This window comes from Pelophylax lessonae, assembly GCF_965119305.1.
Source record: "Pelophylax lessonae genome assembly, chromosome: 4".
Classification (NCBI taxonomy): domain Eukaryota; kingdom Metazoa; phylum Chordata; class Amphibia; order Anura; family Ranidae; genus Pelophylax; species Pelophylax lessonae.
In genome coordinates, this window is record NC_138771.1 from 354,303,118 (window position 1) to 354,318,842 (window position 15,725).

The 15,725-nt window shown below is 42.9% G+C and overlaps 1 protein-coding gene across 1 annotated transcript in view; it reads right to left on the reverse strand.

The window, feature by feature from the left end:
• Window positions 1–14,935, reverse strand: part of GNPDA1 (glucosamine-6-phosphate deaminase 1) — a 42,601-nt gene extending 27,666 nt beyond the window's left edge. Inside the window, exons 1-2 of the mRNA XM_082252697.1 lie at window positions 14,857–14,935; window positions 8,318–8,446 (exon numbers count right to left, since the gene is read on the reverse strand). Coding sequence (XP_082108823.1) covers window positions 8,318–8,441 — 124 coding nt within the window. The 5' untranslated portion in view covers window positions 8,442–8,446; window positions 14,857–14,935. The remainder of the gene's footprint in view (window positions 1–8,317; window positions 8,447–14,856) is intronic.
• Window positions 14,936–15,725: the final 790 nt, after the last annotated feature.

Sequence of the window (15,725 nt, forward strand, 5' to 3'; positions counted from 1 at the left end):
GAAAAGATGAAGCAATCTTTGGAAGAAAGGCTGGGTCCGTTCTTAGGACTACTCGATCTGCAAAAATTGTCAAAAAAGGGTCTGAAATTGAGAGGGCCTGGATCTCACTGATCCTCCTGGCCGAGGTAATTGCTATCAAAAAGATAGTTTTCAAAACTAAATTCTTCAGGGAAGCCTCTTTTAAAGGTTCAAAAGGAAACTTAGTTAGACCTTGTAACACAATGGTCAAATCCCATTTGGGAAATACTTTAAGGGCTATTGGCCTATTGCGGGCTAATGCCTTGAAAAAACGAATGATTAGAGTCTCTTGGGACAAAGTCTTTTCGAAAAAAACTGAAAGTGACGCTACTTGCGTCTTTAAAGTACTTGCTGCTAGTCCTTTCTCCATTCCCTCATGGAGGAACTCAAGCACTGAAATTAAATTTTTTAATTCAAAATTTTTGCTGGAACACCAAAAAGTTGTATTTTCTCCAGACTTTCAAGTAAATATCCCTAGTCACCTTCTTCCTGCTGGAGAGAAGGGTTGAGATAACTTTTTCTGACAGGCCTCTGGCTCTCAAGATGTCTTCTTCAGTAACCACGCTGTCAGTTGTAAGCGGTCCAGTTCTGGGTACACTAGGTTCCCCTGTGTCAAAAGATCTCTCCTGTACGGAAGTTTCCAGGGAGGTTCTGAGGCAAGATTCAGCAGGAGGGCGAACCAAGGTCTCTTTGGCCAGTAAGGTGTAATCAGAATCAAGTTGGTCTTTTCTTCCCTGAACTTTTTGAGAACCAACGGAATCAGTTGGAATGGAGGGAACGCGTAAGACAAACGGAAGTCCCATGGATGGGCTAGAGCATCCAAGCCCCAGTCCTGATCCTCCCTGTGTAGGGAAAAGAATCTTTGGACTTTGGTTTTCTGTTGACAAGCGAACAAATCTATTTGGGGAAGACCCCAGACTTCCACGATCTGCATGAATACTTCTTGATTCAGACTCCATTCTGATTCCAACACCTTTTTCCTGCTCAGCAGATCTGCTAGAAGGTTTTGTGACCCCTTCAGATGCACCGCTGTCAGAGAGGCTAGATTTTTCTCCGCCCAGGAGAGTAGCTGTATTGCTAGATCTGATAGCTGTCTGCTTCTTGTGCCTCCTTGCTTTGACACATAGGCCACTGCTGTCATGTTGTCCGACAGAACTTGCACATGATGGCCCTTGACTGTCTGTTGAAAGGACCAAAGACCCAAAAGGATGGCTTTCAACTCCCGCCAGTTGGATGATTTCCTGGACTCTGCTTTGGACCATGTCCCTTGCATCGTCCGGCCCTCCAGGTGGGCTCCCCAACCCCACGAACTGGCATCCGTCGTCAGACGTTTGTTCGTCTGGAAAGTCCATTGCAGACCTTCTTCCAGATTTCTGGAATCCCTCCACCACCACAGAGATCTCTTTGCTTTCGTGGAGATTCTGATGGATTTCTCCAGATGTTCCGGGTATGACCAACTCTGCAGAATGTCTCTCTGGAGAAGACGGGAATGCAGTCTTGCCCACTGTACTGCAGGGATAGCGGCTGTGAGCAAGCCCAAAGCTGCCATGGCCGACCTGACAGTAACCTGATGATTGGTTTGTAATCGAGCAACTGCGTTCTGAGTCTTCTCGATCTTTTCTTGAGGTAGAAACACTTTCTGGAGGACCGAATCTATTCTGTATCCCAGAAATTTTATCTGCTGAGATGGAATCAAGCTGGACTTCTCCAAATTCATGAGCCACCCCAGACTCTCTAGGTGGTCCTGAGTCTCCTGAAGGTGTACCAACGCCTGGCTCTTGGACTCTGCAAAAATTAGCAGATCGTCCAGGTAAGGGACAATTGAAATACCCCTCAGCCTTAATGGCTCTAGGGCATCCGCCATTACCTTGGTAAACACCCTTGGAGAAGATGAGAGGCCAAAGGGGAGGGCCCTGAACTGCAGATGCCAGACCGATTCCCCGAGATTGACCGCCAGCCTTAGGAATTTCTGGCACTCCTGATTTATTGGGATGTGCAGGTAAGCGTCCCTCAGATCCAAGGATGCCATGAAACAGTTTGGGGACAACAGTTTGGTCACTGAATAAATGGTGTCCATCCTGAAGTGCTTGTACCGAATTGATCTGTTTAGGATTTTCAAATTTAGGATCATTCGGTACTTGCCTGAGGGTTTTTTCACTAGAAAGATCTGAGAATAAAACCCACGGCCTTGTTGCCCCTCGGGGACTTGGATAATCACTTCCTGTTGAATCAGCTCTTGTAAAAGAGACATCATTGAGGAAGCCTCTTCCGGCTCCCTTGGAAGGGGAGTAACATGGAATCTGCTTGGAGGTGTCTCCGAAAACTCCAGCTTGTATCCTTGAGCCACTATATTCTTTACAAAGGGGCTTGCGGATACCTCTTCCCAACATGGGAGGAACCATAACAGCCTTCCTCCCACTGGAAGACTGTTGTCACTTGCTTTTATTGGCCTGGTCAGGTGGTCTAAAGAGGACTCCACCTTTCCCTTTGCCTTTATGGGAGGTCCATCTTGATCTCTGATCTTGTTCACGACCTCTGTTGGTTTGTTGAACAGAACGAAATCTCTTCTTAGGAGGCGATTTCTTTTTTGACGGAAAGGCCTTCTTCTTATCCGCCGTTCTGTCAAGAATTGCTTCCAATTCAGGCCCGAAAAGCAAGTCACCGGCAAAAGGTAAACCACAGAGTTTCACCTTAGAAGCTGAATCACCTGTCCAGGTTTTCAACCAGACCGCCCTCCTGGCAGAGTTGACGAGGGCTGCTGACCTGGCAGACATTTTAATGGATTCAGCAGAAGCATCGGCCATATATTTTACTGCCTTTAGGAGCAGCGGAAATGAATCCAGGAGATCTTTCCTTGCTGTTCCAGCCTTCACATGCCCTTTAAGTTGTTCGAGCCAGCACTCAAGATTTCTGGCTACCACCGTGGAGGCCATGGCCGGCTTAAGGCTGGACGTAGAGGAGTCCCAAGCCTTTTTAAGGAGAGAATCTGCCCTTTTATCCATGGCGTCTTTCAGAACACCCATGTCTTCGAACGCCAAATCCGTGCGGCGAGACACCTGAGAAAAAGCAGCATCCACTCTGGGCTTTTTGTTCCCCTAGGTGCGCCGTATCCTCTTCAAATGGAAATCTCCTTCTTAGGGATTTAGAGAAAAAAGGGGCCCTCTCTGGGTCCTTCCACTCTTTTTCAATAGATTCCATAAGGACTTTAAGAACAGGAAAAACCCTGCGCTTTGTCTGTTCAAGGCCCTGGTACATTCTGTCATGAAGTGAAACTTGCACCTTTTCTTCTGCGATTTCCAACGTGGTGTAAATCGCTTTCAGCAACTCATCAACCTCTTCCAAGGATAATTTGTATCTGGAAGAACTAGCCACCTCTTCCTTCTCTTCCTCCTCTGAATCCCTGATGGAACAGAGAGCACTCTCCCCCTCATCTTCTGAATCGCTTGACACTGCAGACTTAGAAGTAGACGGCTGGGAAGATGTACCACCAGTTTGTTGGGAATCTGAAAGAACTTGTGGCGTCCTGGATAACAGGGAACGAACTGAGGACAGGGTGTCTGTGAGTTCTTTAAATGAAGATATGAATTCATTATTCTGCTGACTAGACTCTTCCTTCACAAGGTCAGCAATACATGCTTTACAAAGTGGCTTCACCCAGGAATCTCTGAGTGGATTCTTGCATGAAGGGCATTTCCTTGATGCTGGGGCTCTTGTCTTCACTGTGGCTTTAACCTAGTAAAGAAAAAGCCACCATGAAAGCCCAATAACCACTAATAAAAGAAAACCACCACCTAGTGATTTCTTGCAAGGGAGAAAATCGTGACCCACACCAAAAAAGGATCAGAAGAAAGAGACTCCCTTATGCATATGTATCCTGTTAGACTGGGAACAGTTACTCAGTCTACAGGGCAGGCTCCAAAGGAGGAAGGAAGAAACCCCCCAATAAAAGCTCACACAGTAAAGAAAAAAGAGGCACCACTGCACCTCTCCTACCTGAGCTTGGCCGGCGCTGGCGGTGCCTGCTTCCACCGTCGCTGCAGACTTTTCCTCCATGTTGTTGAAAAGCGCAGCTTGCTGGCAGATCTCTCCATTTAAATACCGCTTCCCGCGTCCTCCTCTGTGGACCGGAAGCGGAAGCGCCGACCTCGTGACCTGCCTCTGACCCCTGCGTGTATTGCGGTTGGAGCAAACGCCGCCACGCCCCCACCGGAAGTCCCGTCCACCGGAAGTGACGCCGCGCGTCCCCGGGATCAGAGTCCGAAAGTGCGGGAGATTCAAATGCCAAAAGCGGCTCCCCGCCCGCCGACCGGCCAAAGCGCGGACCTCTGACGCCCGGACCGGATCCTCCGATGGGTTTCAGCTCCCCTGAGCGAACGAGGTGAGAGGCTCCGGAGCATACCCCCTTTGACACTCCAGGGAGGGGAGCTGGGATGGTCTCCATGCTGAAACAGCAAACAAAAAAAAAAAAACTGGGCAACAAATCCTTCTCTCCCCCTGGAGAGAGTGCAGCCCTTTCCACATAGCTCCTGCAATGCTTCCACCATGGCGGAGGAAACACAAATGACTGAGGCATGGTGGAAGAGGAGGAGTTTTTATTTGCAGTGTTTCCTGTGGATTGGGTGGAGCTGCGCTCTCTCCAGGTGCTGTCCTGAAAGGCGATCTGAGAAAACGGTCATTGACAGAAGCGGATGATCATCCGTTGTCATCAGTTTTTACATAGAGATACATTGTCATCCGTTTTTACATAGAGATACATTGATGTCTGTTTTTCATCCGTCAACGGATGGATGAAAAAACGAACAAACGGAAAGCATGTGTGAAAGGGGCCTAAAAGTTACACGACTTGAAGTAATGCCTGTGTAACTTTGAGGCCTATGGACCTCAAGTCACATCAAAGTTGGACCAAAGTAGTACAGATATGAATGGTACTAATTGGAAATCATGGGATACATTTTGTCATGCAACTTTGCAGTCCCAAGTCATAGGACAAGTCGCACAAGTGTGAAAGGGGCCTTAGGCTGGCAAAACATGGTTCAGCTTTTTTGTTCAGCCAGGGGAGTCCTCTCTGTTGTGTCACTGTATTCTGACAACTGGATTACTCCACCATCAGAAGACCCTGATCAGCACTGCAGCACTGATCAAGTACAATTTTCCAACAAGCTTGTTCATGAGAAGTCTATGGAAAGATCAACTTCTCATGAATGGGAACAGCCATAGATAGATCCAAATTCAGCTGGTCCAAAAGGAGAAATTTAATTAAATGTGCAAGTTCAGTTTTTCAGAAAAAAACTTGAAGGTGAACACCCTACACCCTCCCCACTCCCAGTCCCTACTGCACTTACAGTGCATCCGGGAAGTATTTTCAGCGCTTCAAATTTCCACATTTTGTTATGTTACAGCCTTATTTCAAAATGGATTAAGGTCACTATTTTTCTCAAAATTCTACAAACAATACCCCATAATGACAATGTGAAAGAAGTTTGTTTGAAGTCTTTGCAAATTTGTTTAAAAAAAAAAAATCACAGGTACTTCAGTATACACAGCCTTTCCCATGACATTCAAAATTGAGCTCAGGTGCATCCTGTTTCCACTGATCATCCTTGAGATATTTCTACAACTTAAGAGTCCACCTGTGGTAAATTCAGTTGATTGAACATGATTTGGAAAGGCACACACCTGTCTATATGAGGTCCCACAGTTATCAGCGCATGTCAAAGCACAAACCAAGCCATGAAATCCAAGGAATTGACAGGATTGTATCGAGACATAGATCTGGGGAAGGGTACAGAAATATTTCTGCAACATTGAAGGTTCCAATGAGCACAGTGGCCTACATCATCTGTAAATGGAGGTAGTTTGGAACCACCAAGATGCTTGGCCGCCCAGCCAAACTGAGTGGTCGGGGGGAGAGGGGCCTTAGCCAGAAAGGGGGCCCAAGAACCTGATAGTTACTCTGACCGAGCTCCAGCGAGAGAGGAGAACCACAATTTCTGCAGCACTCCACCAATAAGGCCTGTATGGTACAGTGGCCAGATGAAAGCCACTCCTCAGTAAAAGGCACATAACCGCCTGGAGATGGCCATAAGGCACCTGAAGGACTCTCAGACCATGAGAAACAAAAATGCTCTGGCCTGATGAAACAAAGTTTGAACTCCTTGGCCTAAATAGCAGGCGTCATGTTTGGAGGAAACCAGACACTGCTCATCATCTGGCCAATACCATCCCTACAGTGAAGCATGGTGGTGGCAGCATTGTGCTGTGGGGATGTTTTTCAGTAGTAGGAACTGGGAGACTAGTCAGGATTGAGAGGAAGATGACTGTAGCAATGTACAGAGACACCCTTGATGAAAACCTGCTCCAGAGCACTCTGGACCTCAGACTAGGGTGAAGGTTCATCTTCGAACAGGACAAAGACCCTAAGCACACAGCCAAGCTAAAGGAGTGGCTACAGGACAACTCTGTAAATGTCCTTGAGTGGCCCAGCCATAGCCTAAATAAATGAACCCGACTGAACATCTCTGGAGAGATCTGAAAATGGCTGTGCACCGACGCGTCCCATCCATTCTGATGGAGCTTAGGAGGTCATGCAAAGAAGAATTGGAGAAACTGCCCAAAATAGGTATGCCAAGCTTGTAGCATTACACTCAAAAAGACTTGATGCTGTAATTGGTGCTTCAACCAGGTATTGATCAAAGGTTGTGAATACTTATGTACATGTGTTTTTTTTAATTTTTTATAAATTTCCAAAAATTTCAAACAAACTGCTTTCATGTTGTCATTATGGGGTATGGTTTGTAGAATTTTGAAGAAAATAATTAATTTAATCCATTTTGGAAAAAGGCTGTAACATAAAATATGGAAAATGTGAAGCACTGTGAATACTTTCTGAATGCACTGTACCTCTCTGGGTGATACAGTTTCATGTTAATGCAGCCTCATGTGGTTTGAAAACTGAGTTGTTCTTCCTCTTCTTTGCCTAGGGAAGCCAGGACAGGTCAGAGCAGTTCTGATTAGTCAACATGGTCACATCAGCCCTGGTCAGCGCAGTCACATCAGCCGGGACCAATCTGATCCGTCCCAGCTCCCCTAGGAAAAGAACAGTGTAGTGTTCAAAACTCAGGACCTCTCACTAGGCTGCATGAACAGTGAGACTATCACCCACAGAGTTAAGTGCAGTGAGGACTTTGGAGAAGTGGGGAAAGTGTAGGGTATTAGTTCACCTTTTCTTTTTTTTCTAAAAAGATAAACTAACCCTTTAATAAGTAAAGAAGTATCCTTTCTATATACCTATGGGTAAATACCATTTCTCATGTCATCACATGACCTTTGTTGAAACAGAACACCAAGTTATGGCTGGTACTGGTCTGACCCTAGGGCCTCAACATCATGGTGATGAAGGCTGCCACAAATTTTTACCTTGATCAGTATTAATTATGTAATCGCGTATATGTATATTTTAATGTTTTTACAATATACTAAACCAAGTTAGGAACAATAAATTATTTTTTGCATCCACACAAGAACCAACCACTAATGAATGGCAATTTTTGGGGGGCTAAGATTGGCAGCATGATCCAGAGTTCTCAGAAAGGTGTTACATTGCACATGTAAAGGCACAATCTGAGATGCAATCACAGGCTGTACAGTGGAGTTCCCTGCTAATGAGCAAAAAGCAGTACTCACGACGATAGCACTTCTGCCCACATTAGTACCCATATGGAATAAGTATTGCCCATTTACATCATGAACTTACACTGCTACTAGGTTATCACTTGCTCCAAGCTGAGCAGCTGCCCTGCTGGTTACTGAACGGGGGGTTGGATCGCTGGTTCAGCATGGCGCCATTCAAACAACACTTTGAATTTTCGCAATAAATGCAGTATTTTCTGATTAGACGAGGTGAAGATCATGACGTCACTGTTACTGAGAAATCGCAGAGTGTTCTCTGAATGGTGCCCGTGCCGAGCAAGTGATTTTCTGTGTTTACAATGCAGCAGGGAAGCCACTCCATGCAGGACCCGGGAACAAGTGGAGACCACTGTCTACTACAGCGATTTCTAAAATCCACTGTGATCCCACAGGTTTGGCACATACATACTTCCATTGGTCCAAGCTGGTCAATGTAGCTATGTAAAAATTGCCACACTTAAAACATCACCTTTAAAACAGTTTTTTAGATTTCTTTTTCCACTCCTTGTGATTTTCTGTTTAACATGGATTTCTACATCTCTGTAAATGAAAAAGAAGAGGAAAGATTATATATTCTAAGTGATCGGCATGTGGTGAGAACGCATCGTACCTGTAGGTAGACCCAGTGTAAAGTATTTCTCAGCACTTGGATTAAAATGAATGATGCGATTTCGAATGTATTTTGCCGCCCATTCACTGGCCTGGTCATAATCATCCAGGATGATGAGTTTCATTTTATCTGCAGAAACACGAAGAACAAGAATGTGCAAATCAAATTAATACACTCAGTGTCCAAACATGGGTCTAATTTACATAATGAGAAATGCCCACCTTACATTTTTCCAAAGCCTGCGCTTCCCATAGCATCCACATTATAAATATCATTTTTCACGCCAGTGTGGGTTGAAAATGAAAAAGATACATTTTAAAATGTTTTTGCAGGCAATGCAAGTTTTCGCGGACACAATAAATGAGCTCCATATGTGGGTAACTGCACTGATTTGTATGCAGTCATAGGATCTGACAGCAGTCAAGTGTGCAACAAACAGCAGACACCAAAATGTGATCAAAACAAAAAAATTAATATATCTGGGGACTGGAATGGTAGTTGGAGGATAACGGTCAGATTAGGAAACCGCCATATACCTATGGACTGCTACAAACATAAGTAGACACGCATGATCTGACTGATTTTGAAGGTAAAAGCTATTGCCCTAGATCAGTGATGGCGAACCTTGGCACCCCAGATGTTTTGGAACTACATTCCCATGATGCTCATGCACTCTTCAGTGTACTTGAGCACCATGGGAAATGTAGTTCCAAAACATCTGGGGTGCCAAGGTTTGCCATCACTGCCCTGGATTGATTTTACAGGCAGATCACAGCTCCATTGCCATGGTAGGGGTGTTTACACAGGTCATAAATATGCATGCTTGGCATGTGAAAATAGTGTATTTTAAGACCACATCAGTCAGAGGATCTAACCAATGTACTAAGCATGTGGTTATCTTTGGGGTATATGCACAGAAACATTTTCAGTTATAAAGATTAAAGCTGGCCATACAGGTATAGATTTCTCTTGTTCAGCCTGCAGACTGAAAAAAAGAATTTTAACAGCTTCCTCCATCTTATCTCCCAATGTGGCCATCGTATTCTAAAAGCCGGCACCCCCAGCTTTCAGCATACCTGAACAGTGCCTGCATCCGATTGGATGTAGGTACTGTTCAGCTGACAACTTGCCACCTGCCTCTTTTGGCAAAGGACAATAGAGAAATCAACTTTTGTTATTCTAGGTGTCACAGAGTCACCTACGGAGCAAAAATTCAAGGCATGCATGACCAGCTTAAAGCATATCTATGGTTAAAATGTAAAATCATATATTCCAAAATTGTATTTCAATTATTTCTAACCTACTTCCATTTACCTGAATGATCTTGAAGTTTGTCAACTTGCTTTGTAAAGATCCCCACACATTTACTTCCTTGAATTTTGTGACACGTATTCACTATGCGCTGTTATCAGGTACTGCTGTGTCACACATGTCACAGGACCTGCCTTTACTACAAAGGTGCTAAAAGGAGGACATTCAGGAGGCAGAGGCAGTACAAGAATCACTATGTGCAGGCAATATGGTATCATGGGATATGTAGTCCTTAGAAAATGAAATTAAACAGCAGAGGAGAATGGTAAACACATGGTACCAGTTGCATTGCATTGGAGGCATCCCAACGATTCACCGCATCCAATAATCTTCTGACACTTTTTTTCCATCCAGGATTTTCCAGCAATGGTTAAATGTTATCAAGTTAATTTGACTAAGATGCATATGTTATTTAAAATGTATCTTATCCAAAACATTTACACTAAGACCGCATGCACACTGAAGCGACACAACTTCGGGGGCGACTTCACAAGTTGCGTGCACCGCGACTTTGGCGCGACTTGCACGAACTTCATATAATGAATGTCTATGCAAGTCGCTCCGAGGTCGCCCCGAAGTACTACAGGACCCTTTATCTAAGTCGGAGCGACTTGCGTCGCTCCTATTAGAACGGGTCCTGTAGCACTGCATGGACCGCGAGGTCGCGCGACTTGTCAGGCTGACAAGTCGCGGTAGTGTGAATGGAGACTTAATATGTTGTTGCATATATTCCTCCAATGTCTAAAATGTTTAATCAGATTTTTTTTTGGTACATCTTTCTTTCAATTAAATTGGTTGTAAATGCTTAGAAATACCCAGTGAAGTGACTGGCCTCAGGTGATGCAGTGCTAAAACCAATCCTCCTACATAAGTTGTAGCGGTCTATCTGCAGTCTTCTTTTCTCTACATTCTTTCAAAGTGCTGAATGTATACGCTTTGAGTTTAAAAATGTAATTATTTATTTATTTTTTTTATTAAAAGGGGGTGGAGAGCTGAAGTTACACTCTGCAGAGCTCAGCGAGGAGAGCTTTGAGAGCTGATTGGAGGGAAGAAACATACCCCCTTCACACAGCACACAGGAGCAGAGCTGAGGCTGTCAAGTAGCTGGAGGTCCCTCCCTTGTCACTATTGTTTCTCTTGGTGTCAGGAAAACTTGTCAGAAGTGATTCATGTGGATAGAGGAACAAAGCAAAATACAGAACTTACCCAAAATTGAAACAAGCACACACTATTGAAAGAGGTGTTTTGTTCATGTTTCATGTCTGAGGTTTACAACCACTTTAAATAATATGAGCAAGGTGCATCCACAGACACTATTGGTCCTAAGGAGACATCAGTTCTGTTGCATGGGGTGACGCTGCAAAAAAACTGATCAGCTATTGGTGACCTGTGTAGACATCCAAAAAGAAGTATAAAGACTCCAAAGGGTGTGCACAGTGCAGTGAATGAAGTAGAAAACCATTGTTTTTTTTTTTTTTTTTTTTTTGGCATTTCAAATACCTAGGTATTCTTTTATAAAAATGTACTCCTACTTATTACACCCATAGAAGTAAAAACCATCTAGTGAGGCACACATCAGCACTTATCTTTGCTGTGTGGTTTCCATCTTAGGCCTGTGGTTGCTTTGTATCATTCTCTAAAAAAGCCTTCTTCTCATGTCCCTTTTTTCATGGGTGGCTCAATCCCCTTACAGGGTGCCATGGAGCCATCTTGAGTCTCATGCGTCTAGATCAGTGTTTTTCAACCTTTTTTCAGTCAAGGCACCCTTTAAAATCATGCACAATCTTGGGGCACCCCATTCTAAAATGTAAAGAACTAAACTAATAGCTTTATCTATCACAGCAACATCCACACATGTAGGTCACCCAACATTAGAGGCAATTTAAACTTTTGCACACTGGTACTGACTAGTATTGTTTCTCTTCTCCCTCAGTTTCTCTCCGTCACTCAGCAAATATGACCCCAGTGCTGATGAAGAGGGGCAAACAAGGATGCTGCATAGGTGCCCAACATTCTTCTCATCAGCCAATGACATCACTGGTTGTTAGGACACCGATGGCTGGAAGATGGTAATAGTGCACAAGGAAAACTTGTGGCTTTATGTAACTAAAAGGCAGGCTTTATCCATTTGCTGGCTTGTAAACAATTTTTGAGCAAATTCTTTGGTATTTTTCCAAGGCACCCCTGAAGAAAATCTGGTTGAAAAAGGCTGATCTAGATCACTAGATGGTATTCCACACCTCTGTTCCCCCCTCATGCAAGTGATTCAGAGTAGGGCAGCCTGGACTGTCCCTTCTGAACAACTGCATGTTAAGTACTCAGGGCGCACGTTCCCCTACCCAGAAGTTTGGTAAGCAGTGGGGGTTTTTTACCTATCTGAGTCTCAATGGGAAAAATTCTCTTCATTACCTGTCCCGTAGCCAAAACAGAAATTCACCAGAACTCCCGTTTCCTTCTATTTCTGTTCTGGTGACAACCCAAAATTTGGGATTTTCTTTTTTTCTTTTGGAGAAATATAGGGGGTGAATCTCCCTAATGGGAGGACAGACCGCAATAAAAACTGACAGATGTTCTAATCCCTTCACAAACCTATCCAAACTAAAAAAGTAGGCAGTGTGTAAAGCTGCTATTGCATTTTTTAAAGTAAATACTTATAGGCTATATAAAAGTGGTTATAAAAATCTGCAGAGCCACCCAATTACAGTCCAATGAATAGCCTGTTTCTCCCTGCCAATAACAACAATGGTAAATTACTTCAGGATGCAGAGTGGGGGGGGGGGGGCTACTGTCTTCTTCTGAAATTAATGAGCCCAGAAGCAGCAAGAATTTTGTTAAAGTTGATACAAAAAAAAAAAGAATCATGACAATAAAGCCAAAAAAGTTAAAAGCACCCCTGTTGCCCCATGCACACATCCAAATGCATGTGTATGTAAGCAATAGACCCAAACACGTCAACTCTCCATGAATGTCGAAGCAAGCCCTCGTTCACATTGCCCTTGGCTTTGAAATGATGCGACTATCTGAAGCCGCATGATTTTAAAGCAGCATGTCCATGCGACTTCGGGTGCAACTTGAAAGACATCTGTGTGGCTTCATGCACAGAGGTCTATTGAAATTGCACCTGAAATCGGAAAAAAGTAGTGCAAGAACTACTTTTGCAAATCGGTGAGGCACCGCAAAGTCAGTGTCACACCAACTGGAACTGACTTCATGGTCTTGTCAAATCAGTTCAGTGTGAACGAGGGCTAGAGTAAGGGCTCTTTCACACGGAGCAATTTAAACGCATGACACACCGGGTATCTATTTACTTGACACAACCACATCTTTTCAATTTTTCCAGGAAAAAAAAAAAAAAAAAAAAATTAGGTATTGGTATCGTGTTTCTTTGCACCAAAACCTATTTTAGTGTATTTTGTTCTTGAAAATATGCAATTGATAAACCGTTGCTCAAATATCGTGCATAATAAAAAAAATATTGCAAGAGCCTCCATTTTATTCTCCAGGGTCTCTGCATCCAGAAAATATATGTGCTTGGGGGTTTAAAGTAATTTTCTATTTAAAAAAAAAAATACAGATTTATCCATGTGAAAATTTTAAAAATGGATTACGAAGTGTTAAAACTACTGCATTCATAAGCTGGCCATACACTATATGAAAAATCGGACAATAGCACTTTTGAAAAATGAAAATTTTCAGAAGGGCTAAAGATACTACCATCATGCAGCGACCAAACTTCGAAAGATAAACATTCAATTGACATAAATTACCCGTTTATCGTTGGATTTGGTCACATTAGAAGGAAAATTATGAAAAAAAATAAAATTGACCTCTCGACGTCCCTTCTGTGTACCGTACGTTTGTTGTGGACAAATCTTTCTGTTCCTCTTCCTTATCTTTGCTTCGTTAGCATCCCCATAGCTTTCCTATGTGAATCATTTGAAGTCATAACCAGATGCCCTACCATAATTTTGCATTATGTGCTTAACATGCAGCTTTGTTACTGAAAAAAAAAAATTTGCACTTTCAATTGTAAGAAAAAAAAAAAAAAAAAAAAGTGATTGCAATATAGTTTGCTAAAAGCAATTTTGCTCGTCTCTACTAAGCTTATTTTTTATATGACTGTAGTCAATGGCAAATGCATTATGTGTCCTGCTAGCTGAATGTGTATTTGAGCTTGTGTAGACAAAAGATCATTGCGTCTGTAGGTTACGTTATCAAGAATTTGTTACTTCCAGGTTAAAAAGTTTTCTTGCACATGCGCACGAAAAAAAAAATGAAACCATTTTTTTCCATGCGAGAAAGCCGCTAACCTTACAAATTTCGTTCATTCAATAAAAATATTTCAATATTTTCAATTGAATTTTTTTGGGCTGGAAATTCGAAACCTATTATCATTCGTCACCAACTATCAGAAAATCAGTCGAACGTTCGAAACAATAGAATTTTGTCCGATTTTTCATATAGTGTATGGCCAGCATTAGTTAACATTACGATGGGACTGGATTTCTTCAGTACAGAGCATTTATGATGCCAATTATCAATGATTAAAGGCTAGTACACACTATAGGCAAACATTTTCGTCCAAAGAGGTTTTGTATGATTTCCGTATAGTGTGTACACAACTTTTGACAGCTGACTCCGAATTTTCGTACAAAAATTCTCGAAGGGGCAAAATCCAAAATGTTTCCCATACGGGAACAAAACGAAATGATTTTTGTTTAATGCGTGCCGTTTTCGTAGGATTTTTGTACAAGAAAAATCAGAAAAGAAAGATTGCGCATGATCAGAAACAAAAACAAGCGTTTGTTGTATGAGAATTTTTGTAGGAATGCTCGTTCATCATTTGCTGTCAAACAAGGAAAATCGGACGATCGTACGCTTGATTTTCTTATAGTGTGTACCCCATTTTTGAAGTAAATAAAAGCTATAACCATTGCTATACAAACAAAGCAGTCTTACAGGTGGCAGCACAGTGTGTGAATATTCCTGGAAGAATTACATATTGCTATCTTGCCAGCTGCAATAGAGATTTGGTTGTTCCTATTGCTCCTGGCTATGATCACTTCTTATTACCTGTGCTAAGTAACAATGAATGCTGATTCCAATGTAGTGGATGAGAGATAAGCCAAACCCTAAAAGCAAAATGCATGAACTACCACCCAGGAGTCATCCTGACCTAAACAAGTGATCCCATAGTTCTCAGTCCCACCTCTGCCTGCACCGCTCACCTGATCTCTGTAGAAGTCTCCTTGCTTTGCAGTAGATCAGGAAGGCTGTGTCTGCTAACAAAGAGTCATATGACTTCAGATCACGTGGGCAGAAGTCTGAGCAGGCAGCTGAGTCAGCAGAGCTATGAATGGTCTCACACAAACCCTGCACACACACACACCAGAAGTACATTGTAACTGATCTCAGAACCTGGCATCATAGATTTCAAGACTTGAAAGTTAAAGTTTGTTAGGTAGGTTGTTGAGTGAAGCACTTCCCCTCAAGAGCAATGCTTTTCATTTTTTTATACACATTAAAATTTGCATTTTTGCCTATAAATATGATTAACCACTTCTGGATCGGAAGGTTTTACCCCCCTAATGACCAGGCCATTTTTTTTATTTTATTTTTTATTTTTTTTGCAATACGGCACTGCGTTACTTTAACAGACACATGCCCGGTGGTGCGATGCTGTACCCTAAAAAAAATTGACGTCCTTTTTTTCCCCACAAATAGAGCTTTTTTTTGGTGGTATTTGATCACCTCTGCGATTTTTATTTCTCTATCGCTCATTGACAGACGTAGTCTTCTTGATTCTCAAGAGCTGGGTTATGTTGTCTCCGCAGGAGTAGGACTAGGCAGAATGACAAAACGTTCTGGCTCCACCCTAGGGGGCAGTCCCTGAGGGTATATCCTCCCTCTCTCTGCTACAGGGAATCAGTTTTTTTCTGTCTAGTCAGGAGTAAGGACCTAAGTTCCTTGCTGGGATCTTTTGGTCCTGGCAAGACTTTTTTTCTTTAAGAAAAAGACATTTTTTAGGTAGTTTTCTCCAGTGTTCTTTTCCTGTGAGATCTTCAAGCAAAAATGCCGGACTGGGCGACACTTGTGG